The following is a 26,997-nucleotide window of genomic DNA, read 5'->3' on the forward strand; positions in this document are numbered from 1 at the left end:
TTTTGGAAATGTTGATCTTATATCTCAAAAGACATGCCCTAGGACCAATCTTTATCAGTATGGCAGTGGCTCTTTATCAACACCCAACAGCTAAAATCAGGATTGACAGATCACTATCCCAGTCATTCCCATTACAACAAGGAATGCCCTCTATCCCTATTCCTGTTTCTGCTGGTAATTGATCTTCTCCTTTTACTGTTCAACAACTCACATGCCATCCCGGTATCCCTTTTAATGATGTGAACTACAAAACAGCTGCGTATGTGGACGACATCATCACAGAGGACCCTGCGCTGGCTATTTTAGAGATCCTCTCTATTGTAAACCAATTTGCCCAGTTCTCTGGATACTCACTGAACAAGGACAAAACAGAAGTCCTCCCTCTTAAAATCCACTGTCCTTCATCCGTAATTGGCTCTTCTAAATTCCAGTGGAGATCTTCCATCAAGTACCTTGGCATCTGGTTTTCCAATAATCTGGATGAATCAGTCACATCCAATGAAAATAAAACATTAGCCAAAATTAAAGACCTTTTATTAACTTGGTCCTGGACACACAACTCCTAGTGGGGCAGATTGGAAACCATTAAAATGATAATTTCCCCATTAATCAATTTTCTTAACAGAATGATTCCAACCCTCATATCCCCAGAATTCTTTCACAGCGTTGACTAAATAGTTTCTTCCTTTCTTTCTCTGGGAAAAACAAAAAGCCAATAATTAGTTAAAAGAAACTAAGGACACCAAGAAGCATAGGTGGATGCTATTTCCGTAATTGGTATTTATATCAAACTGCCTTTCTAGCTACACAAGGTGTGTGTTGGTTTGAAACTAACTTCTTACTTACACCTATATGATTACCTATTGAAGCTGCCATTTGCCACTCCTTTCCACTCTCGGCCACACTTGTGTCTCATTTCCCATGCCAATATTCTCAGAGAATCATTAGACACTGCCTCGGCCATTGGATATGATCCTCAACATCAAAAACCACAAATCCTTTTCTGCCCGTCTGGCACAACAAGAAGCTCCACACTCCAAAATCAGTGGCTGTGAGCCCTTCATGGGCCATCAAAGGGATTGCAACAATAGATGATTTTTAACACAACTCTGAGCTCTTAACCTTTGTGAGTCATCAACATAAGCATAATATGTCCAACCTGGGCTTCTTTGCCACTAATATTTTAATAAAATTTGATCTCTCTCATTTGTTAACTGTTTGGTAAAAAGATTTGTTAACATAATAAAGTAAAGTAAACCCAGCACATTTGCTGGTTCATTGTTTGACTTCTGTTTTTGTTGACTTAATACTTAGTTTGCCCCAGCCTCTCATCCTCAAGCCCTTCTATGTAGCATTGCTCACTTCAGCCACACCCTTTGACTAGTGTCATCATCATCAAAATCTTTATTTGGTTATAATCAACAATGCCCGTAATATAACATAAAAAATTCGGCGGTACAATCTTACAATTATAGAACAGATATATAAAATAGAGTTTAAAAAATGAATTGATCAAGCTGCAATCTTAGCCAATCTCCTCCTGGACTATGAGAACAGCACATAAAAAACTTAAAACAGCTAATAAGCCATGTTCATTAGGGTGCATCTGCAGGTATATAAGTGCACTTGAATAAAATTCAGGCTCTTCATTAAAGGTACCCTGAACTGTAAGCAGACAAACTAAAGTATTAGAAGAAGTATTAGAAGAACATAACAAAAGCATGGTGTCCTGCGGGGACCTATTGACTCAACTGCAGGGCACCATAGAGCTAAAACAACCCCCAACATGTAGGTGATGCCAATAGGTGATGCCAATAGGTGATGTAGAAGATTAAATCTAAACCTGGTCAAAACATATCAAACTCTACTGTTGAGGGCCAGAGCTAAATAAGGCTCCATCCCCTCAACCAATTTCAGTAACATATGCTCACACTGAAAGATTAGTCAACTCAGCCCATTCACAGGCTAACGTGGCATGCCCTAAAAACAGGGATTTCACCCTTTTCAGTTCCGAGAGCGACAGAGAATGTGGGTCAGAAAATATATCCACTTTCCCTATCTTGGCAGATGCTTTTTTTCCACTTAGACAATCCAAAGAATTCTGAGCGTGTGGTCAAGGGACCTGCAGTCCTGAAGAATCTGTCTATTAAGTTTAAGACCCTAGCCCAGATCTCAATCCAACACAGTAGGGGACTAAGAGCAGCTATATCTGCTAAATATTATGTCCCAGGCTCCTCATGGACTAGATAAGCTGGTGTACTATGAGGCACCTGCACCAATCGTCCAAAAAATTAGCTTTCAATAGTCTGGATATTAGCAATCCTTACATAACCCCAGACCTCACTACCATAGAGAACCTGTGACACATATTTGTCCTGAAAGAGACAAAGAAGGTTATGTGGTGACCATGAGCCCAACCTGCACATAAAACAAGTCACTGCTCCTATAGCCTCGAGTAACTCTAACCTTCTACCTTCAATCAGGGGCTTCCAATTAGTGGTCACATCGGATAACACTCCCAACTGGCCCTTGGCATACAACTTGGTGAAATTAACTGCCAGGTCCAAAGGCCCCATAAGTCTACAAACTTGTCCAGGAGTAATTGCAATCCTATGGCCATATGCGCCATATGTGTCATCGGCACAAGGCAATACCTGTAACGATCTCAACTTCACTCTTGCACAGTCTGCCTGGACAGAAAAAAAGGGCTTGCTCAAGACCATTGATGTAAAGGGTGAACAAAAAAGGTGCAGTAATGCATCATGGATGGACTCCCTTACTAGTTGGAAAAAAACACGAGTGAGCAGCTCCTTGAATAAACCACACAGGCACCAAGGTATCAGAGTGCAGATCCGTTAGGAGGGACACTATATTTGGATTGACCCCTAACTCAAGAAGCAAGCCCCTCAACTGTGCACAACTAACCCTATCGAAGGCGGACGAGAGGTCCATAAATGCTAAGTGAAAAGATTCCGACCAAGCAACCGAATAAACATTGGTGATTAAGTAAAGGTTCAAACACTGGTCAAAAGTTTACCTACCTGTCCTGAGGCCTGACTGAACCGTTGTAAAGATGTTATTTGTATCAGTCCATTTGGTCAGTTTATTTAAAATTATTCTCCCTAGGACATTAACTACCATGTCAATCAGTGAGATAGGGCTATTGCTCTCAGGGATGTCCTAATCCCCTTTCTTGAATACTGGCACAATCGACGAGGTGGATCACAAAGTCATCACTCCCACCTGTGCAGCTGCATTTAAGACCAAGGTCAAAATTGCACCCCAGACCTCAACGTTATCCAAAAATAGATCCAGGGGAATTGCATCAGGGGCCTTATTTTATGATACCGCATTAATGCCCTGAGTAACTTCCTCTAAAGTAAAGACCACACTGTTCCGACTGTTCTCCAATTCCACCCTGTTTTCACTGCCATCGGGAGACCCAGAGTTATAAACCCCTTCAAAATGGTCAATCCAATTTTGTTCAGAAATGTGGTGGCATATTGCCAGACCATTACCTTCCACGAAACAGGGCCTATTGATCACTCTCCAAAAAAGAGATTTGCCTCTGAATTCACACACCCGGTTTAGCTCCACCCATGCTGATTCTCGCGATGAAGATTTCCAATTGGTTTGGGCCTTTTTAGATGCCTGATGGCACAAAGCAACAAGCTTCCTCTCTCTAGGGACCTGCTTAAGTGTCGCCTTTAGGCACTGAAGACACCATGACCAATCCCTATCAAACCACTTGGGGTCCTGCGATGCCGGCTGTTAGAAATGGGGTTTTTGGTTAGCAGTCAGGTTACCCTCTGTCCAAGAACCCTCACTCTAGTCAGGGTAAGTCACACACAATCCAAAATTATCCTGTGCCCACCCTCTGGTAGCTTGGCACGAGCAGTCAGGCTTAACTTAGAAGGCAATGTGTAAAGTATTTGTGCAATAAATCATACAATAACACAATATAGGACCACAAAAATACACCACACAGTGTTTAGAAAAATAAATATAATATTTATCAGGATAATTGTAGGTCAAAACGAATAAAGATGCAATGTGAAATTGTAGAGATATCACTGAAAAGTGATATAAAGTGTCTTAAGTCTTTAAAAAGCAAACAAAGTCTCTTTCAAGCACAAAGTACCTTGTTTAAAGTGGAAAATCTCTGCAAAGGGCCGCAGAAGAAGAGATACGTGGAAAAATTGTGTGTGCGTCGATTTCTCCCCTGCACACACGGACTTGTGTCGTTAGTTTTCATGCTGGGAAGTCGTGCTTCGTTTTCCGGCGCGCGGACAGTCTCTTTCTGTGGGTCGCAGGATTACCAGATCTCCCGGGGTCTGTGCGTGGATTCTTCGGCTTGTTTTCCGGCTGCGCGTCATTCCGGGAGGCTGTGCGTGGAATTCTCGGTCTCACGGCAGGCGTCGCGTCGATTTCCCCTCTGGAAGTCGGGCAGCGTTGTCCTTGCGAGGCCGTGCGTCGAAGTTCCGGTCGCCCCGAAGGTGTCGCGTTAATCAGCGTCGGTGTGCAGCGATTTTCTCGCCGCGGAGCAAGCTGTGCGTCGAAATTTTCAGCGCACGAAGAGTCCAAATTAAAAAGAGAAGTCTTTTTGGTCCTGAGACTTCAGGGAACAGGAGGCAAGCTCTATCCAAGCCCTTGGAGAGCACTTTTACAGCCAGACAAGAGTTCAGCAAGGCAGCAGGGCAACAGCAAGGCAGCAGTCCTTTGTAGAAAGCAGTCAGGTGAGTCCTTTAGGCAGCCAGGCAGTTCTTGGCAGGATGCAGGTTCTGGTTCAGGTTTCTTCTCCAGCAAGTGTCTGATGAGGTAGGGCAGAGGCCCTGTTTTTTACCCAAATGTGCCTTTGAAGTGGGGGAGACTTCAAAGAGTGGCTAAGAAGTGCACCAGGTCCCCTTTCAGTTCAATCCTTTCTGCCAGGGTCCCAGTAGGGGGTGTGGCAGTCCTTTGTGTGAGAGCAGGCCCTCCACCCTCCCAGCCCAGGAAGACCCATTCAAAATGCAGATGTATGTAAGTGAGGCTGAGTACCCTGTGTTTGGGGTGTGTCTGAGTGAATGCACAAGGAGCTGTCAACCAAGCCCAGCCAGACGTGGATTGTAAGGCACAGAAAGATTTAAGTGCAAAGAAATGCTCACTTTCTAAAAGTGGCATTTCTAAAATAGTAATATTAAATCCAACTTCACCAGTCAGCAGGATTTGGTATTACCATTCTGGCCATACTAAATATGACCTTCCTACTCCTTTCAGATCAGCAGCTACCTCTTCAATACTGTATGAGGGCAGCCCCAATGTTAGCCTATGAAGGGAGCAGGCCTCACAGTAGTGCAAAAACGAATTTAGGAGTTTTACACTACCAGGCCATGTAAACTACACAGGTACATGTCCTGCCTTTCACCCACACAGCACCCTGCTCTAGGGGTTACCTAGGGCACACATTAGAGGTGACTTATTTGTGGAGAAAGGGGAGGTTTAGGCTTGGCAAGTACTTTTAAATGCCAAGTCGAGGTGACAGTGAAACTGCACACACAGGCCTTGCAATGGCAGGCCTGAGACAACGTAAAGGGGCTACTTAAGTGGGTGGCACAACCAGTGCTGCAGGCCCACTAGTAGCATTTAATCTACAGGCACTAGGCACATATAGTGCACATTACTAGGGACTTATAAGTAAATTAAATAGTCCAATCAGGTATGATCCAAGGTTACCATGTTTAAAGGGAGAGAGCATATGCACTTTAGCACTGGTTAGCAGTGATAAAGTGCGCAGAGTCTAAAAGCCAGCAAAAACAGTGTCCAAAAAGTGGAGGGAGGCAGGCAAAAAGTTAGGGGTGACCACCCTAAGGCTGTCAGGTCTAACACCGGCCTTGACACCAGAATCAGCAATGACTCTAGAACTCTCTTGGTAATATCTGCAAATGCTTGCAGAATATCCCTCTTCGGAGCGTTCGGGTCCAGACAAGTAAAGATCTCATGCTGACACCTGGAGAAAAGTGAAAATGTGAATTGTGAGGGTTCCACCCAGGTCCATTTAAGTCTCCTTCCCTGGTCAACAACGGAGAGCCCCCTTTGCACCTCATCACGCACCCTGTGAACTTTTGCACCAGCAATAGTTTTGGACAAGGGATTATGATCACTGAAGTTGCTGTGAATAATATTATAATTGGAGGTATACATAAAGAGGGAGTGCTGAGACAAATACATAATCTATATTAGACCTACTATCCCTACCTTTAAATATAGGTGCAATATCTGGGTTTGGGGAATTAACCAGCTTCTCTAATGCAAAAACAAGATTGTTCAAATCTAAAATAGAGGTGAACTCTAGTCCCTCCTTTGTATTAACCAGGTTGAGCCCCTCCTTTAATGTACATTAAGACTCTGTTGCACCTGATGCTAAAGGATAATCACAAAAATTACACTTTAAATCTCCTACAAGCACTACCATCTCCCTCTTAGGGGCATGCTCGGGGAGTGAGTCCATGACAGATCGCAACCTCTGAGAACTGGGCACCCCGTGTTGTCCAGCCTGAGCATTAGAAAAGTTCATGAATACTAATGGTAGATTGCCAGGGACCACCATCCTCAACCCTTACTAAACACTTGGGTTCCAGTTGAGATCCATGACAAATCCACATAATTCTACAGCAACAAAAATAATCAGCCTTCCCTGAGGAAATTGCTGGAGAAAAATAGGCCTTGTAGCCATGTAAAAAACAAAAAAAAGGAATTGTATAACTCACAGGTTTCCTGAAGACAGACAATCTGATAACCCCTGACAAATTGCAACCACATCTCATTATAAAACATGGTGGATAAACCTGTAATATCCCATGAAAGCAACTTCAATACCTTCAGATTGACACCTGGGTTACCCACTGGAAGGGGAGCATAACTGAATGGTGATAATGGAGAACCAGGGGTTCTCAGTCACTCACAAGGCTTGAGGCTGCTTAAAGTGGCAAACCTATTCGAAAGACTCAGGGCTGAAGGACGCAAAGAATCTAAGCAAAAACTATCCTGGGGACTCCTCCTCTGCCATACCTGAATCTATGAAGGATGACAAACTATTTCCGGCTTATAGATAAAACCCAATGGGAGGGCTAAAATGCTAGTTGGTTTTGGTGGACCCAGGAGGACTCCGGGTTATCAAGACATGCCCAGTGAAAAAAGGTTGATTGAAATATACCAGCTCACAGTTCCCCCTTCTAACACTTGCTATCAGAACCCATCCATCCAACCCTATGAACCATGATGATTGAGGCAGAGATGGCCACCCCTACATCGAAATTCCGAGTTAACCAATCTACAAATTTGTTCTTTCACTCATCAAAGGGCCCTAGTAAAGAATTCAGCTGTGGTGGAACATTCCCTAAAACCACCACATATAAGATTGCTAACAGGAAAAGATTAAGCACCACCTCATTTTTTGAGAGAAAAAGTAGGGGTGCTGCTTAAGACCTACTCACATCCCCAGAGGCCACTTGGGCCAGAGGGGCTGGCAGGGCACCACTACTGCACACAGAAGGCTGAGAGTCACACTCTGGGGCAGTCAAGTCCTTAGAGGGAATATTGGAACTACTGGATGGACATATATCGAACCAGGTGTTTGTCACTAATGCAGTGTGCGCCCCTATCTTCGGGGCACCCCCGTTATTAATGTGATCCCACAGTGAGGAAATTCAATGTTCAGTTTGGGTAAACCTGGCCAATATATGGTCCAATGTATCACTGAGCATTGTCCTAAGTTCTAACAAAAGACCATCACTAGGGTGATCGAAGCACAGAGGCAATACCACTACACATCAGTTTGAGCAGTCACACTAAGTGATGTATAACTCTGGTTGGAAACTACCACGTGTCTACTTCGCTTACATCTGGGGCTAACGATCGGGCTTGAGGGTGCAGGCTGTAAATCATGCTCTGCCACACTCCCATTCTCCTAGAGGAAGACCGGGAACCTCAGAAAAGACCTCCTGGCTGTCCCCAAACCCAGTATTGTCTCCTCCCAGATCCGCCACCCTACTTGAAACATCTGAGCCACCAGGTTTAGGGGAGTGAGGAGAGGTCGAGAGAAGGTTGTCCATAGTAAGACAGCCTTTTTTACAGCCAGCTCAATCTCTTTTGAAACCATCCCTGCAATCTGATTGGAAAAAAAACCTCAATAGTAGAAACTCAGGGCACAGTATGTGGGATCATTGATTTAACAGTAGACGCTTTCCTCATCCGCATGATCCAGGTCAGTCTCAAGGGCAGAATCCCCACCCAATGCCCCTCAGAGGCTAAAAGCCAATGACTCAGTGGGAGGGCTTCAGTGCCTCCTACATGGTGAAGTTGGGACCCCACTTACAGAGACACCTGCTGTAAGCTACCAGTTTCTGTGTAGGTCTTTGATGGAAGATGGAATAAAATAATAAAATGCCCCACATCAATGTCCCCAATAACCCAGCCAGTCAACGAGGAGCAATGGGGAAATGATCCTGATCTTCAGTCACAAGCATATAGAACCGTTTGACCAAACAAAGTAAGTAGCCAACCCACACCTGAAAACACAGATCATGGAGGGGGGTAGGGGTAGCCCCACCCTCCTCTTCCTGGCACTGATGGACACAGGACGGGCCTGTCCACGGGGAGACTGAAAGTGCTATATAGCCAAGGCACAGGTGCGGCATGGTGCAGGGCTCCTCCACTGCCCTGTTGTCGTGTGGGAGAGATAACCCCCCACCAAGAGTTCCTTCATTCACCCACGCTGCGGGAAGACTGAAAGCGCAATTTAGCACAGGAACAGATCATAGATGCTGCAGGGTCATAAACTCTGACTTGGCCTCTCAGTTCTTAACTGAATCAAAGAAAACACTGTTTTTGCTACAATACATCAAACCTAAAAAGAGCATTAACATTAAACTAGAAGAATGTCAGCCCATTTCAGCTGATCCCTTTGGCACAAAAGTTCTTATAGAGACTTCTAGCTGCAGATTCCTTACTTGTGCATTCTTCCTGGGCATCAGACTAGATCACTGAGCAGTACTCTTGCACATCAGAAGGTGGCATCAATCTCCTCTGCATACATCATCAGTATTGTCCACACCAGAAATGATGCCATAGGGCCTTTATAGGCACCACCCTAGGCAGCCAGACTTCAGTTCTTTCCTTGCTGCGCCGGTAAACCACTGATCGCGAAGAGAGCTACCCCTCAGTCAATATTTGACTGACTTTTGTTTACTTTTTGTCAACTTTTGTTCGAATTTAACTCCTGGTGTTTCGAGGATGTCTTCTACGAAGACGAGATCCAAGCTGTTGTAATTGATAATCCTTCCTTTTTTAGTTGAAATAATATAAATGCAAATAGGAATGGTAAGAGAGAAAAGAATAAAAATACAAACAGAAAACGTAAGAGACTCTATCTTCAATAAGCCCTACAAATTATTCAAACCCTATAAATTATTCCACAGTGGTCGCTTACAACCACATTCATAGAAAACCAAAAGTACACCCACATACAGGTCCCACTGAACCCTTAACACACCACCTACTACTCAACTAGGCAGAAATAATCAAACAAACCACAAAGCCACAAAATGGGTATATTTAAACCCAGAACAATGAGTATCTTTGAACCCATACTCAACCCAGAACAGGGCATCTTGTGCAGAACAAAATGGGTGTCTTTCAACCCTCACTATAGCAGTAGACAAAGGCGTCTTTCAACCCTCATTCTAGAAATTTACAATGGGTATCTTTCAACCGTCATCCACTCTGTGGCAACTGAGAAACTCATGAATTTAGCAACGGGTCTCTTTCAACCCACACTCATTCTATAACAACAGGGCATCTTGTAAATTTAGCAAAGGACTAGCACTACACGTTCATGCTATACTGTCTACTCTTGCAGGCTTAGGAACACTCACTCACTACTGCACACTCTCCCAGGACCTGAAATTTAAATGAAATAATACGTCTATCATACGCATGCAGAACATGAACACCTTCTACGACGTACTCTCGCAGGACCAATGTCACATTTCATTCACTCGCCCTCTACTGTGTAACTTTCCACAGAACCAGGGACACAAAACATGGACTCAAACGTAGCCACTTTCGCTCAACAAAACTATGGCACACTCTTACAGCAGTGGCAGATGCATCACTCCTGGGATTGGGTGGCCATCTGGGAGAGGTGGAGATCAGAGGCATCTGGTCTCTGACGGAAATGGGACTGCACATCAACATGCTGGAGATCCGTGCTATCCAGCTGGCATTGATAGTGTTTCTTACATCTATCAAGGGAAATATGGGTCAGGTGTTCACAGACAACACTACCGCCATCTGGTACTGCAACAAACAGGGTGGGCTGGGGTCATAGATCCTTTGTCAAGAAGCTCTGCTCCTCCAGACATGCCTGAAACATCAGGATATACCCCTGGTGGTTCAACATCTGTCGGACTCTATGAACACCGTCGCAAATGCCTAGCAGATCATAAATGGTGTCTCTATCCGGAGGTGGTGCAAGGTCACTTTCAACAGTGGAGAGACCCTTGGTTAGAACTGTTAGCCTCCACAGAGAATGTGCAGTATCAGCAGTTTTGCCTGTTGGAGTTTTGAAGGCGACAATCGCTCGGAGATGCCTTTCATCTGGAGTGGCATTCATGCCTCCTGTCAGCTTTTCTGCCAATACCATTCCTACCCAGAGTTCTCAAGAAGATGAAGAAAGACTGGGCCCAAGGAATCCTGACGCCTCCCGACTGGGCATAGAGAGTTTGGTATTCTGAACTGCTGAACATGTCTATCGATCCTCCAATCATACTGCCCCTTTGGGCGGATCGCCTGTCGCAGCAGCGGGGGGGGGGGACTCTGTACATGAATCTGTCCACTCTCTGCCTTATTGTGTGGAGATTGAGTGGCAGCAGTTGACTGTCTTTGACCTTCCTCCCGAAAACTGTAACGTAATCTTGGCAGCCGGGCATCCCTCAACCAAAATGGGATATGCCTGTCATTGTAATAGATTGGTGGCGTGGTGCACAGACAAGCCTGTTGACCCCCTTTCTGCCTCTCTTTCTTAGGTCCTGTCCAGTCCCCCAGCAGCGCTCTGCTCTGGGCACTCTTAAGGGATTTTTATCTGCTATTTCTGCTTTTTTGCAGTTTCCTGATCAACCTTCTTTGTTTGTCTCCTATTGTACATAGGTTCCTCAGAGGTCCTACACATCTTTTTCATCCATTCCCATTTCTATGCCCCAACGCGATCTCAATTTGGTTCTGACTTTTTTGATGTGCGCTCCTTTCGATCCTCTCCACAATTATTCTCTCAGGCTTCTCACATTGAAACCAGCCTTCCCTGTGGCCATTACATCTGCCACAGAGTGAGTGAGCTTCAGGCATTGTCATCTAAGCCACCTTATCATCCTATCTATCCTGACAAAGTGGTGCGTCACACTAGGGCCTCTTTTCTGCCAAACGTGTTCATATTCTTTCATATAGGCCAACCCATCACCTTGCCTACTTTTTACGTGCTTCCCACATCCTTCTAAGGAAGAGGAGAGACTCCACCACCTCCCAAAAAGAGCATTGATGTTCTACCTTGATTGTAAAAAAGAGTTCTGGGTGGATGACAAACTCTTTTTAGAGTATGTGGATGTAAATAAAGTGTCGGGCAGTGCAGAAGCAGACCATCTGTAGATGGGTAATAATCTATAGTAAGTTCTGCGATGCACTGGCCAAGAAGCAATCCCTTGAGGATTTGAGTGCTCATTCTACCCGAGCTAAAGCTGCATCCATGGCGTTAGCATGCGGAGTTCCAATCCTTGACATCTGCCAGGCAGCAACATGGGCATTCCTGCACACGTTTACCAAACACTACTGCCTGGACAGTCAGGTCCATAGGGATGGGCACTTTGCCTGTTTGGTCCTGCAGGACCTTCTAATTTGAACTTGGTTCACAGATCCACCTCCGCAGATGGTATTGCTTGGGAATCTATTTAAAGGTAAGGAATCTGCAGCTAGAAGTTTCTATAAGATGGACAAGTTACTTACCTATGGAAACTCGTTATCTGATAGAGACTATATACAGCTGCAGATTCCTTACCAACCCACCTATCCTCCCTGCTCTGCAAACTGATTTCTAAGGGCAAGGACTCCCTTTTCAGGGCCTTAGTTTTGACACACTAGTAGTAAGTGTTCTTCATGTGCCTGCGCTGCTAGCGTGGAAATTCATGAAAAGAAAGTGACGTCAGCACACCTGGGTGGCACCTATATAGGTACCGCAATGTAATTTCCAGCGTGGATGACGCAGGCGACGGATGCGGAGCTGACCTATGTTACTTACAGCCACGCAGGGATACTCCTCACGAAAATCTTCATGATCCATTCTGATGTATGGGGATAATTCAAATGTACAGGATCTGCAGTAGATATAGGCCCTCATTACAAGTCTACCCCCCCTCCAAACTCGTACCACCATTAGGCCACATGTACAGCCAGAACAATGCCAGCCCGGTTCAGAGTTCACAGCAGGGCCTTAACATTGAGCTGGTGTCAATGTGGTGGTGCGGCGGGTGGAGCAGCACCCTTCGGTCTTGCCACTGCCCGTAATTTGGGTAGTGGAAAGCTTGCTTGCTTCTGCCATGGTCGTAATGTCACTGATGGATCACCACTTTGGCGGCGGTCCGACCGTGATCCTGGTGGTCTGCCGACCGCCAGGGTCATAATGAGGCACTTAGTCTTTACCAGATAAGGCATTACCAAAAGTAGGTAACTTGTCCATTAATGTATAAATGGTAGCAAACCATGTTAAAACACTCAAAAGTCAGACTATGGCTTATAGTCCTAAGAAAACCTGTACAGTTCTTTCCACTGTTAGCTTAGCGTGCAAAATAGAACGAAGCACTAGAATGTTGTCCGTCATATTCATCAGTGGCTGAGGTTAATTCAAGCATTCCCCCGTTCACTTGTTCATTTTTATGTTTTGACAATTGGTTCAAATGTATTTAGTTAGGAAAACTACACTAGCAACTACATAGGCGAATCACTAGCACTGTTGACCAATGTGTGGTCACAGCTTTCATCCTTTTAAAAAAAATTATGGAAACCTTCTGCTCCTACAAAAGAGACCATTCAAATGTAAAAGTGGATTAGTAACAATCAGTAAGCCCAACCAAATAACCTCAAGGAGCCAAACCATGTTCACACTGCCTGGTGCTCATCCCAAACAGAACAGACCAGTAATGTTAGCAGATATATATCCTGTGGTTGCCAGGTGGCCTCTCAATCAATCACAGGTCACTCTCACATTTTAAACCAGAGTGAGATTCAACTTTCAGTGTAGCTGATCAGCACCTGGCAAAGCAGCGTGCAGGATTGCTTACACAACAGATAAGCTGAAAGGAGTATCCATATTAAGGGCAAAAGGTATTTTTGTCAAAAGACCTATATTGACATTCACAGATGTAATATGGCACTCTTGATTGCCTCCTGCCTTACATCGCATCAGGGGTATGTCAGCCCTTGGCCAGGATTGTTGTCTGGATTGATTGCGGGTTCAAGGACTATGGTGCTACATGTTAGCAGGCATTTTTCCCATTTTCCCAACCTACAATGTAATCCACAAACCATCTGCATTTCAAACTAAGGATATGCTGTCATTAAGTTTGTCTATCTGTACTCTGAATGGGAAACGTTACAGGATGCTTGAGTATATCATCTTTGTAGTATTTTATTCAGGGACCTATGGTTCACTAACACTAAAGGTGTACTATGAAAGTTTAATTTTTAATTAAAAAAATGTCTATTTTGTTTACTGATGCAAGCATTTAATCTCAGATTCCTCAATTTCACCTTTACCTCACATTGCTGCATGTTTTTAAGTTTGCCTTGACAGCGCATCTGTCTGCCTGACCTTTTGTTACCAATTCCTAAAACAATATTGAAACTGTGCTTTATATCACCTATTAGAATTGCTCTGTTTAATATATAATTCATCCCCTTCAGGAATCTCTTCCATTGGAATGCATTAGGAGCTATTGTATGTCTCAAAATTATATTCATTTTTCAAACTGTTTGTCACTTACAATTATTTTGTTAGTGAAATTAATTCGATCCAGAATATAATCGCTTTTTTGTATCTTTTTTTTCCAGCATTGACAGAGCCAAAAGATCTAGCATCAATGTGCTAATCAAGGACTGTGCACACAAACAACATTTGTACATACCTGTATTTGCAGCCATTAGCACATTAAAGCAGGACCAACCAGCTTTACCAATGCTTGTTAGATCTGTAGTCTTGCCAACTTCATTTTAGGCACTAATTGTATATTAATAACTAGTTAGTTGCCATTCTGGGCTACAGCTCAAATGGTGGTAAAGGAACGGACCTTGTTCCCACATGGCAGTAATTGACATCACCAGTCTTTCAAGCCCTCCTGTCAAAGCCTCTCTAAGGTCTTGCAAGCGCGCCTGGTCCTTAGTAAGTAAACTTATAAGGGGACGCGTATAGGCCGATGAACCTGTTGGATCGCATGGAGTATCCTAGCTATGTAGTAATCGATGAGCATCAGTTATCAATGTAATCAATCAACAACCACTAAGAGAATCATTAAGCGTGAGACAATAAATCAACATTTCATGAATAACCACAACTCACTTATACGTTTTAGGTATTTTATTTCCCTATTTGTTACAATGCTAAGTCCTCAGGTTAGATCAGTCTTTATTCAATCAACTCAAAAGTAATTCATTAATGACCACCAATATCATATTCTAATCAGAACTTGAGAAAACATATGCTCGAATGCTTCAGCATAAGCCAACAAAGATGAATATAACAGCATTAATTACAGAGTTCAGCAATCAGTCTGTCAATCATTTGTCACTGTCAAAATCACCCCAAAAGACCCCTACCTAACCCAGATTAGCATTTAGCACGTAGGACTTCATGTGAAAACAATTTAGAAAACATGAATTTAGAAAACATCTAGCTAAGAGAATAACTATAAAAAAACAGCGCAGAGTTCATCAGTCACATTGTCATAACTACCTATCCATAGAATGGATCAGCAACAAGTCAGTCTTCGTCCTCAGGTCATCAATCGATCAGCAACGATTCAGGCTCTCCATAGCATGTGCCCAATGAAGTAATCTCAAATCACATCTTCTGTCATCAGTATTTCACCCCTCGCATCTGAAGTTTTAGCCCCTTGTCATGACTTTTTATTGGAGTTTTTCAGTCCATCCCCCTAATTCCTAGCTGGTCAATCAGTCCTCCATAGGTGACGTTATCCAATACATTTTATTCTACATATCTATGAGTCCTAGTATTTCGTCTTTCTCAGTTCTTGGATTGGTCCACTGTACAATGTCCTCATCATCCAGCTCTCCAGGTATTGAAAATGTTGCATGTTCCTGTTTAGTTAGTGCCTCTATTGTTCAAGTCCTGGGAAAGTACATTCAGCTTACTCCACACATAATTGTATCAATTTAACTTCATCATCTCCTGTCCGTTGGTACATTGCAGAAAATTCTAGCTGAGCACACAGTTCATGGTCGGTTCATAGGCACTAGCAACTTTAACAGCGTGCACTTATTAATTCTGCTTCTGCATGAGGCCTGGCAAGTAGGCCACGGCTTCGGCTAAGTTAGATTCTACGATATAATGCAAAACATAGGTTATACATCTCATTATGGCACATTACTACATCATTATTACACATTTTCATTATTTCACGCATTTTTAGTTCTTGTAGTACAAGTTCGTATAAGTGGCTGACATACTCCGTGGGCACATTTTCCAAAAACATGCATATTAGTTTTCTCTACGATTATTTTCTCTATGAACTCTTATAAATCATAACATATATGCATTTTAAAAAATAATTTCTAGTTAGCATATCTGCATCAACAGTCTCTTGCTTTTCCTTGAATGCACGAAGCTCAGAGGGTAGTTTGTCGGTCAATGTCTTCTCTGTCTGTCTCTCCCCTTCCACAAAATGCTGGTGCAAGTTGGCTAGCTAGAACTTTGACTCAACACTAAGAACTAGATCCAGATATCACAAGATCAGGTTTTATTATGAACCTCTGCATTTGCTGAATCGAGCCATGATGTTAGTTTGCACAACCGTTACCTGGGATTCTGTAGTAGTTCTTGATCCTGGGATATTTTTCTTCTATCTGCATATTGGCTGTTCAAAAAAATTCCAAACCAATTCTTTATTGACAGAAATCAAAGGTGCCATGTCACAGAAGCATAGATTTTAAATATATATATATATATATTTTTTAATTAAATGTGCTTGTGATCAATCAAAAAAGACAGATAATTAGCATAATAAGCACACAGCATCATAAACGAATCCTTGATACACATAATAAGTATCATGGAACACAACAGTACACATGCAAAAATGCAAACCTCAAAGAAACATAATGACCCAAACATTGTTTGAATGGGCGCGGGCCTTGGGGCCTTTTGCCTTAAGAATAGCTGATTCGAGTTCAGAACTAAATATAAAATAAAAAATGTCCACCATTCAGAAACCATGGGGGGCATAGGGTGATCCAAAACTCTGGTGATACACAACCGGGCAACCGTAATCGCAATAGATACCACTGGGATTAGTCTGGAGTTAATATTGCGCTTGAGTGCCAGCTCAATATGAAAATTCAAATGAAAGGAAAAAAGCTGCACCACACCTGACCAGAACGGTTTGGGGCGGGTTATTCAACAAACTTATGAATAATATCACAGAAGCATTGATAAAGAAATGTAAACTATGCACTGAGTAAGTTATATTATAATTGTGCATGATTTACGACAACTTTAAATATTCGCCTGCATGTCCTTGTGAATCATTCATAAATTACTCATGTAACATATGCATGTATGTGTATGACATCAACATGCAAGGGTGATATCTGAGCAGTTTTCCAGTTATGAGTGTGTGTACGTAATATAGATTATGTCCTCTGCTCAGTTAGAGCAAATTTGGAATTTCATCTCTTTTTTTTATCTGTTGACTTCTTTATACTCTGTCTAACCAGCATGGGACACCTTCCTTTTCACCCATTCTGACAATACGTCTCACTTTCTCACAGGCACCGCATGTGTGTATGAGTTAGGGGCTCAGATATTTGAGTGAAGCGCAATGCAAGTTTTTTGCAAAATACTAAATTAGTTATTACTTCCTGGCTGTTACAGAATTTCCATTGTATTTCTCAGAGTGTGCGGACACCCATATTTTCATTCCCATTTAGAATTTACAAGTGTCACGCATCCCTAACTTTTATACAGTGTGTGCACGTTTTTGCACACTTACACAGGTGCAGTACGTGTTTGTGGTTTTCATACAATGTATGCATGCTTATATCGGAGGGTTTTCCAACTACTCAGAATAAGTGTTATCAATCGGACCCCAAAATGAGGATGTGTAATTTTGAACAGAGAAATGCAAATGTTCAAAATAAATATACATATAATAGGTAGACCAAATTCCTAGGGTCACCCTGGTACCCTTCTGCCCCAAAGGTCTATAGAGCTGGGGGGGTTGAAAAGGAGTTGGTGGGAATGCAAACTCAAAGGCCAAGGGCTCATAAACGTCAGTAATAAATTAAGCACCCTGTTCGCCGGGGGACGGGGGGGGGGAGATATATTCCTTTATGAAGAAGTGGACCCTGATCCATAATTGACCTACAGCTAAGCACTAATAAAAAGTTTCCCAACTAAGTATTCTAGCCACCTATGCTTTTCAATGGATCCTCAGAGGAGAATCGAGGGGAGAAGTCCCTCACAACTGCTCACGTGTACCTCATTTGTCTTACCACATATAGCTTGCTAGCCCTAGGTAAGGTGGGAAGCACTGTTGGACTACCAACCAAGGATAGAGTTTACACCGGTAGTGCATACACATTATGTTAACGTATAAACTAATTCCACATCTGTAGTTCGGGTTAATGCCTTACCAACATACCCCGTGCTGTGGACGGTGTCATTCCAGGAGGGAAATTAGTGCTTTAATACTGGAGGTCCTGCTATGTTGTGGATTAGCCTGTTCTGGTTACAAGAAACAACCTGGAATCAACTAAAGTACATAAACATCAAAATTGGCAATTTTGACTTCCCTTCATATTGCCATTCAACCAGAGCCCGCTCTGAGTATTTTGGATTTACATGTAAGGCACATTGCTTTTAAAGTGGAAAGGGCATTGTATGCGCCCTCACAATTTACCCTCAAAACTCCTCCACCCATTCATTCTATCCGCCAAGAGGCGACGGAGCTGATGTGGCTCTAGTGCTTTTGGTGATCTCCAGTCCGAAAATAAGAAATAATTCTCAGTGAATGGATGTGGCACACCCTCTTCTGATGGATGGCCATGGCGATGTTGTGCCCACTTCCCTCTCCACTGCATCCGCTGCCCTTTCATAATTCTGTAGATATTCTTTTCAGGTGCAGCACTAAGTGTGTACCAAGATCTAGATACCTCATCCTCGCTTCCTCAGTGACCTGAAAATATTGTTTCCTCTAAGTGTGAAGCATGATTGCTGATAATCGAAATTTTAATGGTAAACTGATGAAACCATCTTCAGAGTTGTCAAGAAAAGGTCAGGTGATTTGCATTAATTAGAAACTGAGGGGGGCCGTGTCCTGTGTGGTCATTTGGGATCCTTCCTGTTATTGGTGCGCATACAGGGGAAGGAAATAACTAATTAGGCGAATACATCGCCTATTACTGGAGGCATTGGAACAAGACATAGTGCGTTTCATTAAAAAAAGAAAGAAAACGTAAGGGGAAGCTTTGATTATTTTTCAAACATCAACTGTGGTGCTTCCTGTGATGATTTACTTGCAAGACATGAAGAAATTAATCTCTCTCCCGAGGCTTTTTCATTGTTTCCTAAGTGTGCGCCATACCTTGTAGCTTCTGTTCTGTACGCTGGTGTGCGCCGTTTGCAGTCGTGGCTTTGTTTTGTGACATTGCGGCCTTTGTGTGCGGTGCAGGTTCAGAAGTACGAAGAGCTCTCCAGATGCCTGCGGGAAGAGCTGCAGCAGGAGCAGAGCCGCCATCGAGACCAGCAGAGGCAGATGGCCCAGCTAAAGCAGCAAGCGGCAGACGCCGAGGCGGAGGTGGAACACCTGAGAGCGCAGCAGAGGACCGATGCACAAATGGTGAAAACAAATAGAGTTCAGTGACGTGTGCGGCACGTGACATGAGCTCCATTCCTTTAGGGTCTGCAGTGTCAGGGGTGGGAACACCTTCATCAGGATCTAATTCCTGTTGTTCTCCAAGGGCTATACGTTAGAAGCTGCAGGAACATACTTTGCTAGACTCGGGTGAGAGGCGCCAACAGGTCACCACTAGTTTTCCAAATCATTATGGTAGATAGTGTGATACTGTTGTTAAATTCCTCATCCGTAGATAAGTTATTAGCACCAGTTCTGGCGCAACCAGTTCTTGCATTTCTCGACATAAGTTTCTGGGTTGTTGCCTGTCACCAATAGAAAGTTGAAGAGATGTTGCGAGTGCATGACGTGCTACATATTTTATTAGAAGAAGTATCTCTCTTAAGCACTCAGCTGTGAGTAGGAATAATATTGACAACTTCATCTACCAGAATGATTTGGAAGAGCGAGGGCATTCAGGCAGGCATGTTCCTCTCCTAACTTAAGTTTTAAATGTCCTGAAGGATAATGTGTTTAACCCTCAGTTTGCACCTGCATGGATGGGGAGGTACGAAATCTCATATACCAATGGCGGCTTGCCAAGCACCCCCAAACCACACCATTGTTTCTTGTTCATAAGTGCCATTAACACAGGCAGTTCTGTGCCTGTATAAAGGAGGCAGGCAGAAGGTGGAGTTAGTTAACATTTCTTGGAACACTATGGTGCTTACCTTTTCCTAGTAATGTAGTGGAGGGGTATTTTATTCCTAATAATAGGTGGTAAAAATATCACATGTCATCCAGTCCTCTTTTAAATATTTAATCCTTCATATTAAAGCGTTACATAGTATGGTTACAGATGTGTAGGATCCATGGGGAAACTCTACTTCAAATGAAACACACATATGTGACTTGTATTTGGTTGCAAAATACATTTCAAGCTGTCTAATGTGGATGTAGCTGGTATTTATTTAGCGTGAAGTTAACCAGAGACCGTGAAGCGCTCTACAGGGCCAGTGTAATAGGTTACTTTCAAAAACCTTTTTATTCAGAATGTGTGGTAAGTTGCAGATACATTTCTTTCTCATATAATAAAAACTAGCAGCGTAAAAATATACACAGGGCTTTGAATAAAGTCATCATTAGCTAAGCTTTGTGAAATCTGAGGGGAAATAGTTAATTAGAACTGAAAAGCTAGTCATTCTTTGCATTGTGTTAACAGCAGTTGCAATACTGTTCAATGTCCTGTCTATTCAAGGAATCATTGTGATGTCACAATTTGGCTGCAGTAACTTACTACAGTAGGCGGTGTTTCTTCACTACAATTAGTGATGGCAAAACTAGGCTGACGATTAGATTGATGGTTTATGAAGAAATTACAACTAATAATAGATTTCATTATTATTATTATTTCTGTATAGCTCGTAATAATGCATATTGTTCCATTTTGTCTGCATTCGTCCTATCTGTCCCAGGCTTTACTCTATGAGAGTGAGTCTCACCCTGGAAGCAGCTGTGTTACCCCAGCATTTGTTTATGCTTCACCCCATGACTGGAAAGGGGAACACCACCCTTTTATTTCCTTTTTTTTTTCTGTCTCCGTCTGATGACAGGCGACGTATTCCCTAGGTTGCCTGTTGGCAGTACTGTGTCTGTTTTTTTAAACTGTTGAAAATATTTCTTGCTATTGCTCTCCCTTTAGCAAGCTAATATATTGTGCACTAGGGCTCCCCTGTGGCCCGGTGAATTAGCGTTCAGTGGTACAGTTTGGTTTTGTTTCATGTGTGTCGTTTGGCTTTGAAAACTGCCCTTTTCAGTGAGCACAGGCTCCATTTTTAGATCGAGCCTAGACGGCGTGCATGTGCTGTCTGGAAGACCTGTTGCATGGAGTATAGGCATTTGCCCCCGCCTGCCGCTGCCTGCCACTTCCAGTAGGTTAAAGGCAGTGTTGCTCTTGTTGTGCTGCTTCCTAAGTGGTTTGGCAGCGGATACATCACTTCTGTACTTGGCTGAGGAGCACCGGCAAAGTACAGTTTAATTGTGCCCGGAATGTTTTTCTGTTGTTTTGACTGACTATTTTTCTTTGCTTCCTGTCTCTTGTGTTTGTCAGTAAGCACTCGTGTTCATGTGCGTCTTTCGTTTTCCACGTTTGCCTATCAATTGGGCCTTACTTTACATAATCACTAATTACAAGTAGTTGTGTTGTACCTCTGTTTTGTACTTTTTTTGTTGGTTTATATCACATGAAACCCACCCAGGAACGAATCCTCAACAGAGGCTCTCCCGGCACAGCAGGAGATATACTACAACATTCACTGCAGTTGGGGACACTCACCCCATAATGCTTTGCAGGCATTTCTTTTACAACACATTTTTGCCCAAAACTCAGCCTGTGGTGGTCCTAGGGCAATGGGACCACCCCCAACCATTCAGAATGATGTGCTCTTTCTGTTCAGGCAATCTTGTGGGTCACACTAGGTGAGAAGGGCCCCAAAAATCATGACCTCTTCCACCATTTAATTTCTCTCCAAGCTAAAACTTTTGTTTTTACAGATAAGAGGAGCTTGTGTTATAAGGACCTTGTCTGTAATAGTATTCTGACAGCCTTGCTTGGCCTACAAATGTGAAGTGTGCTATGCTCCTGAAGAGTGATAATTGCTCCAAGGCTGATAATTGCTCCAAGGCACCACTATCTTAGTTGGCTCAATAGGGACATCTAGCGACCACCAGTGGTGAGAGAGGGCCCAAAATCAAAACCTCTTCCACCATTCAAGGCATATTAAAATTATCTTGTAACTAAAACTTTTGTTTTTTACAGCTGAGAGTAGTTTGGGCCTTGTTTGTTATAAAAATAAGATATCCCTGATTGTCTGCGCTTTGATCTTTATGGACTGAAGGTTGATAATTGCTGCAAGGCACTACTAACTCAGTTTGCTTGACAGGGACATCTAGCCACCACCAGTAGTACTGCACCTTCTGCTGTTGATTCCACAGGGACATCTAGCCATACTCATAGGTACTGCACCTTTTGCCGTTGACTCTGCAGGGACATCTAGCCATGACCAGTGGTACTGCACCTTCTGCTAATGGCTCTACAGGGACACCTAGTAACCTGCGATACTGCACCCTTGTGCCACTGACTCCACAGTTAAATGATATTTAAAACGCCTGCAAATGTGTAATACACTATGACCTCAAGGGGCTGATTATATGATTACACTGCAATATTATTTATTATTCTTTTTTTATGTGATTAAGCCCTCTAGGGGCTGAATATATGTTTACATGACCATATTTCTTCCAAATGCTACTTTTACTGTGGTGCTCTGTAGGGGCTGTTCAGACCATTACAGTCTGCCAATTGTATGAAGGAATTCACAGACAGTGTATTTCTGACAAAGGTTTAATGTGGTGCATGGCTAAATATTTATAAGGTCCCAAATGCGAGGTTGTTATTATCATTTACAACACCAAAAGCTCTAACTCTCACTAATGCAAGATGTATTGCATTGCACATGCTTGTTTCTCTTCCGCTTTTAGTTCCAGATGCAGTGCCCTCTTTCACCGCACTTGGGGAGGGTGAGGGGAGATGTTGACAACTACTTCCCTGACCAAGGGTCTTGGCCTGTGCTTTTTGGGCTGTGGCTTTGGCCTGTGTATAGGTTTCCCAGGGTGTGCTGGGATTGATTTAGCATCTTCTTATTTGTTTTTCTGCCACTTATCTGCTTGGCTGGGCTGTGTTGTCAGGGAAAGATGGGGCTTACTTGGACTGTTATGCCTTTTTTTAGGAGCATAGTTATTGTCTGTTGAAATTTACACTAATTGCTCCCTCCTCTGCATACCGTTTCAGTTTGAGACCATTTTGTGTTTTTTTTTTTTTTTTGTTTTTAGGAGGTTACTGCTTCTCTTGCTGCTGGCTCTGTTTCTGCTGCATCTTTCCCAGTTCCTGGGCATTCTCTCTGCTTTTGGTTGTGCCTTTATTTCCCAGTGGATCATTTCTTGGAGAAGGCGGGTGGGAGTGGTATACTGCAGTGCTTTTTATGCAGATGGTGCACCAGGAGCACTATGTATTGGTTGCCTCATTAGCATGTTTTGGACCCTGGTGTGTGTTTGTGCCCTTGCAATTTCCATTTGGGCTTTGACCTTGGGCTAGACACCATAGGCCTTACAAGGGTATGGTAGTGCCCCAGGCCCGTTCTTGCTGCAGTGTACCATCCATTGCCCGCTGAGTGCCTGTGCTTCCTGCTGTGTCTTATGGTTGGCGGGTTTGAGGATGGCACAGTGAGCTCCTGTTATTGAGGAGGCCACATTCCTTGGGGTTCAGTCTATGTCTGCCATTTTTGGTGATATTATCTATGTTTCTTGCTGCTTTGTGATTTTCTCTGATGACCTCTAATCTTTGGATTCAGTGAATTCCCCTTTCAGATGTAACAGATTTCCTTCTTTCAGTTGGTCCCCTCTTTCTTGTGGTGCCTGGATTTTCTAGAGTTTGCACCTGATGTTTCCCTCTTGGCCTAGATGTAATGATCTCTGATTCTTAGCCCGATGACTAAGTGCTCAACCACCACAATGGATTTGTGTCTACCTAAATGTTTATTCTATTGCTAGGTGATTCTAAGTACTCCGTGGTATTTGACAGCTCACTGACCTCCTCCTCCACCCATTTTAACAGTACTTCTTGGGTCCATGTTTGTCTGGCCTCATTTCATTTCTTAGGGTCATTGCAGACTTGATCGGCCTGGCTCGGCCCCTTGTTCTGAGTCTGGCACTTGTGTCTGGGGTTCTTTGCCTCTACCATTTGGTCTTCTGCTTAAGGTCTCAGACTTTCCCTCTGAATGATCGGGGAACAGGGCTCATGCTTGTTTTTGTCCTGTGTCTGCTTGACAACTATTTTCATCACACATGCTGTTTCAAATATCCATTTGAGGTGTTTGCCATGAACTGGTGTTTGCCTACACTGGGGTTACATAGTTGTATTCCTGTCTCTTGCGTCTTGTACAGCCGAGTTCCTGGCTGTTGTTATGATTTGTTTCATTTCTTGGTAGACATTCCGGGCTTCTTATGCGGCATAGTTTTCGACTTTGATGTGACTTAATTTCAGTGCTTTTTTTCTGCTGTGGTTGAGTATTGTTTTTCCTCTACAAAAATGTACTTGTTTTTCCTCTTATTTCACTATTTGATTCATGGATACTGAAGGAAAGTCTTCCTTTTTGCCCTGGTCACTCCTAACTATAAGTCCCTAGCATACGGTAGGGCATGTAGGTTTAGGGGCCCCAGTATTGATAGTAGACCCATAGTTGCACTGCTGTGGTGCCCAATGTCATTTTAAAAGCAGTTCTGCCCCAAATTCGACTTTGGAATTAAAAGTACCTCCAAAGTCCTAAGCTACCTTATTTTTTCATATGCCACCCCTAAGGTATGCCCTAAGTGCCCCTAGGGTTGGGTGCAGTGTAACTACAGGCAGGGACGCTATAAAGGGTGTTTTATAAGCCCCGGTGAGGGAAAAATAGCCAACTTTGTTTTCCCCCACTGTAGTAAACAGGCTCCACAGGCTAACATTGACAGACTTTATTTTAAAATAATAAAGTCGTATTTCCAAAGGAGGGATCTAAATATAGCAAGTTTTTACCAAATTAAAAGTTAAAATAAATCCAACAACTTGCCACTGTTGAAATCAATAAAACCTGGGCAAGGAAAGAGTTTTAGAACTCTTGCGAAATGTTACCAACTTCAGCCCTGTAGTACCCTTCTCTGACAGCCTAAGCTAGTCTGCCTTGGTGAGGTGTGAAGTGGCTTGGCCTGAAATAAAAGAAGCATCTGGTTGGAGGAATAACTGCTTCAGGAGATGGTCGAACAGGATGGGGGTAGAACAGCCAAACTGGACTTCAAAGGAGAGAAGGACATTTGGGAAAGCAACTGGACCTACTGCATTTCATGCCAGACAGTCCGGTGCCCCCTGATTAGATTGAGATGGGGTGTGTTAAGGGAAACTTAGCCACGCGATTCGGTGGACTCAGATCTCACCTTTAAGGTCAATTTTTTGCCATCTTGGATTTTGGAGGAATGTTTCTCCCTGGGATTGATTTTTGCCACACGTCCCAGGAAATGGTGGCCTGCACGTGATTGGACAATAGCACCCCACTGCTTTCCACCCCAGGAGTAAGGATAAAAATGGCAGAGCTACCCCACACCCCAGATCCCTGCTGGAAGAAGAGACAAGAAGAAGAAGGATTGTCCTGCTGGACACCTGGCCTGTATCTGGACCCTGCACTCAGAAGAAGTGCACCAGTTGCACACTTTGGGATTCGCCAAAAAATGGATGATGCCTTACTTCTACAACCCCAGGAAGGAACTCCCTGTAAGCAACAGGAACAAAGGAGCGGAACAGAGTCCCCGCATCATGTCCTGCAAGAATAGCCCAGCTGACCAGTCTCCAGTGGCCTTTTAAGGAGTTTGACCAGGTGCATTCTGGGAATTGCCATCCCAACCTCCAAGGAGCAACTCAGAGCTTCTGGAATCTTGGAGTAAGTTTGTGAACACACTGAGGGCCCAGAAAGTACTTCTGGAAGAAGATCCAGAAGTTTGACAAAGTTTGGAGCAACTTTGGAAAAAAGCTCCATAAGTGGACCGACCCAACATCGAGAGTCAAGCTGGCCAATGTCAACCGCACCCGGCCTGTCTTGCAGGTTCATCCAGCTGAAAGCTCAATGGGCCCAGACTTCTAGAATTTGACTGGGGGCTCGTAGAAAAGCAATCCTACAACGTTGCATTGAAATCGGATTATTGAGGAGAATCATCTGACGTCGTGGAAGAAAAGCTCCAAAAAAGTTTTGAAGTCTGAAGGTAAAAATTGGACCGAGGCCACCTGTGCAATGTAGCCGAGCAGGGCTCCATTGTGGTTGGCCTTACCTTGTGACTTCATCCCGGTCAGAGGAAATCTTCAAGAAATTTTTGAAGTGTGGAGGTAAAACTTTAACCAAGGCCTCTGGCTCAGTGTAGCCGAGCTGGATTGTTATGCGATCAGCCTCAAATTTTAAGTTTGCCCTGGTCAAGTGTGACTGGATGTCCCAGAGATCTTTAAAAATCCATATCTCCAGTTCCCTACATTGGATCTTTGTCATTTCGGTGTCATTTTAAAGATAAACATATGTTCTAGTTTTATAAATGGGTGTTGGATTTTTATTGTTTGTTGTGTTTTACTCATTTACTGTTTTGTAGATATTAAATGCTTTACACACCTGTCTCCTAAGTTAAGCCTAACTGCTTGTGGGCCAATCTACCAAGGGTTGGGCAAGGATTAATTTTTTGAGACGTTGACTGGACCTAGTGGGGGTTTGTGGCCTCTTGCTTAAGTGTAGGTATCTACCTGCCCTTACCAATAATCCAGTTTCCAAGATTTTTGCAATGCAGTGGTGGGATCCAGTACTTGTTTTAATATCACAATACAGTTTCAGGTGAAGCAAATAAAAAATTCTCTAAATTGCCCTATTGCAAAAATTGTTTTTAATTTTTAATTTGGACTCATTTCAATTTATTGATTTTTGTCATTTGTCTATATTTCAGATTAAATTTTTGCATTTTTTTTTTTAAAGTGACACACAACCTAGGGATACTATGGAGCTTGATCTACCTAGCTAGCCTGACAGAGCTTATTGGGGGTTTGTGGCCTCTTGCTAACTGTAGGTACCTACCTGTCCCTACCCATAATCCACTTTCCAACACATGCAAGTTTTGCTGAGGGTACTACATAGTTTCCTCTAATGGTATGTCTGTTATGTCGATCATTTTTCTTTGTTGTTGGGTTTTCTCCTGATGTGTCTTTGTGTTTGTTTCTGACAGTGTATCTTGGGAG

General features: G+C 43.2%; 1 protein-coding gene across 2 annotated transcripts in view; it reads left to right on the forward strand.

Annotated features, from left to right (window-relative positions):
- Nucleotides 1-26,997, forward strand: part of LOC138282607 (polyamine-modulated factor 1-binding protein 1-like) — a 1,030,040-nt gene that overhangs the window by 908,760 nt on the left and 94,283 nt on the right. For both annotated transcript variants that reach the window (XM_069220389.1, XM_069220390.1), the window contains exon 26: nucleotides 18,984-19,151. In XM_069220389.1, coding sequence (XP_069076490.1) covers nucleotides 18,984-19,151 — 168 coding nt within the window. The remainder of the gene's footprint in view (nucleotides 1-18,983; nucleotides 19,152-26,997) is intronic.

This window comes from Pleurodeles waltl, chromosome 2_2 (assembly GCF_031143425.1).
Source record: "Pleurodeles waltl isolate 20211129_DDA chromosome 2_2, aPleWal1.hap1.20221129, whole genome shotgun sequence".
Classification (NCBI taxonomy): Eukaryota; Metazoa; Chordata; class Amphibia; order Caudata; family Salamandridae; genus Pleurodeles; species Pleurodeles waltl.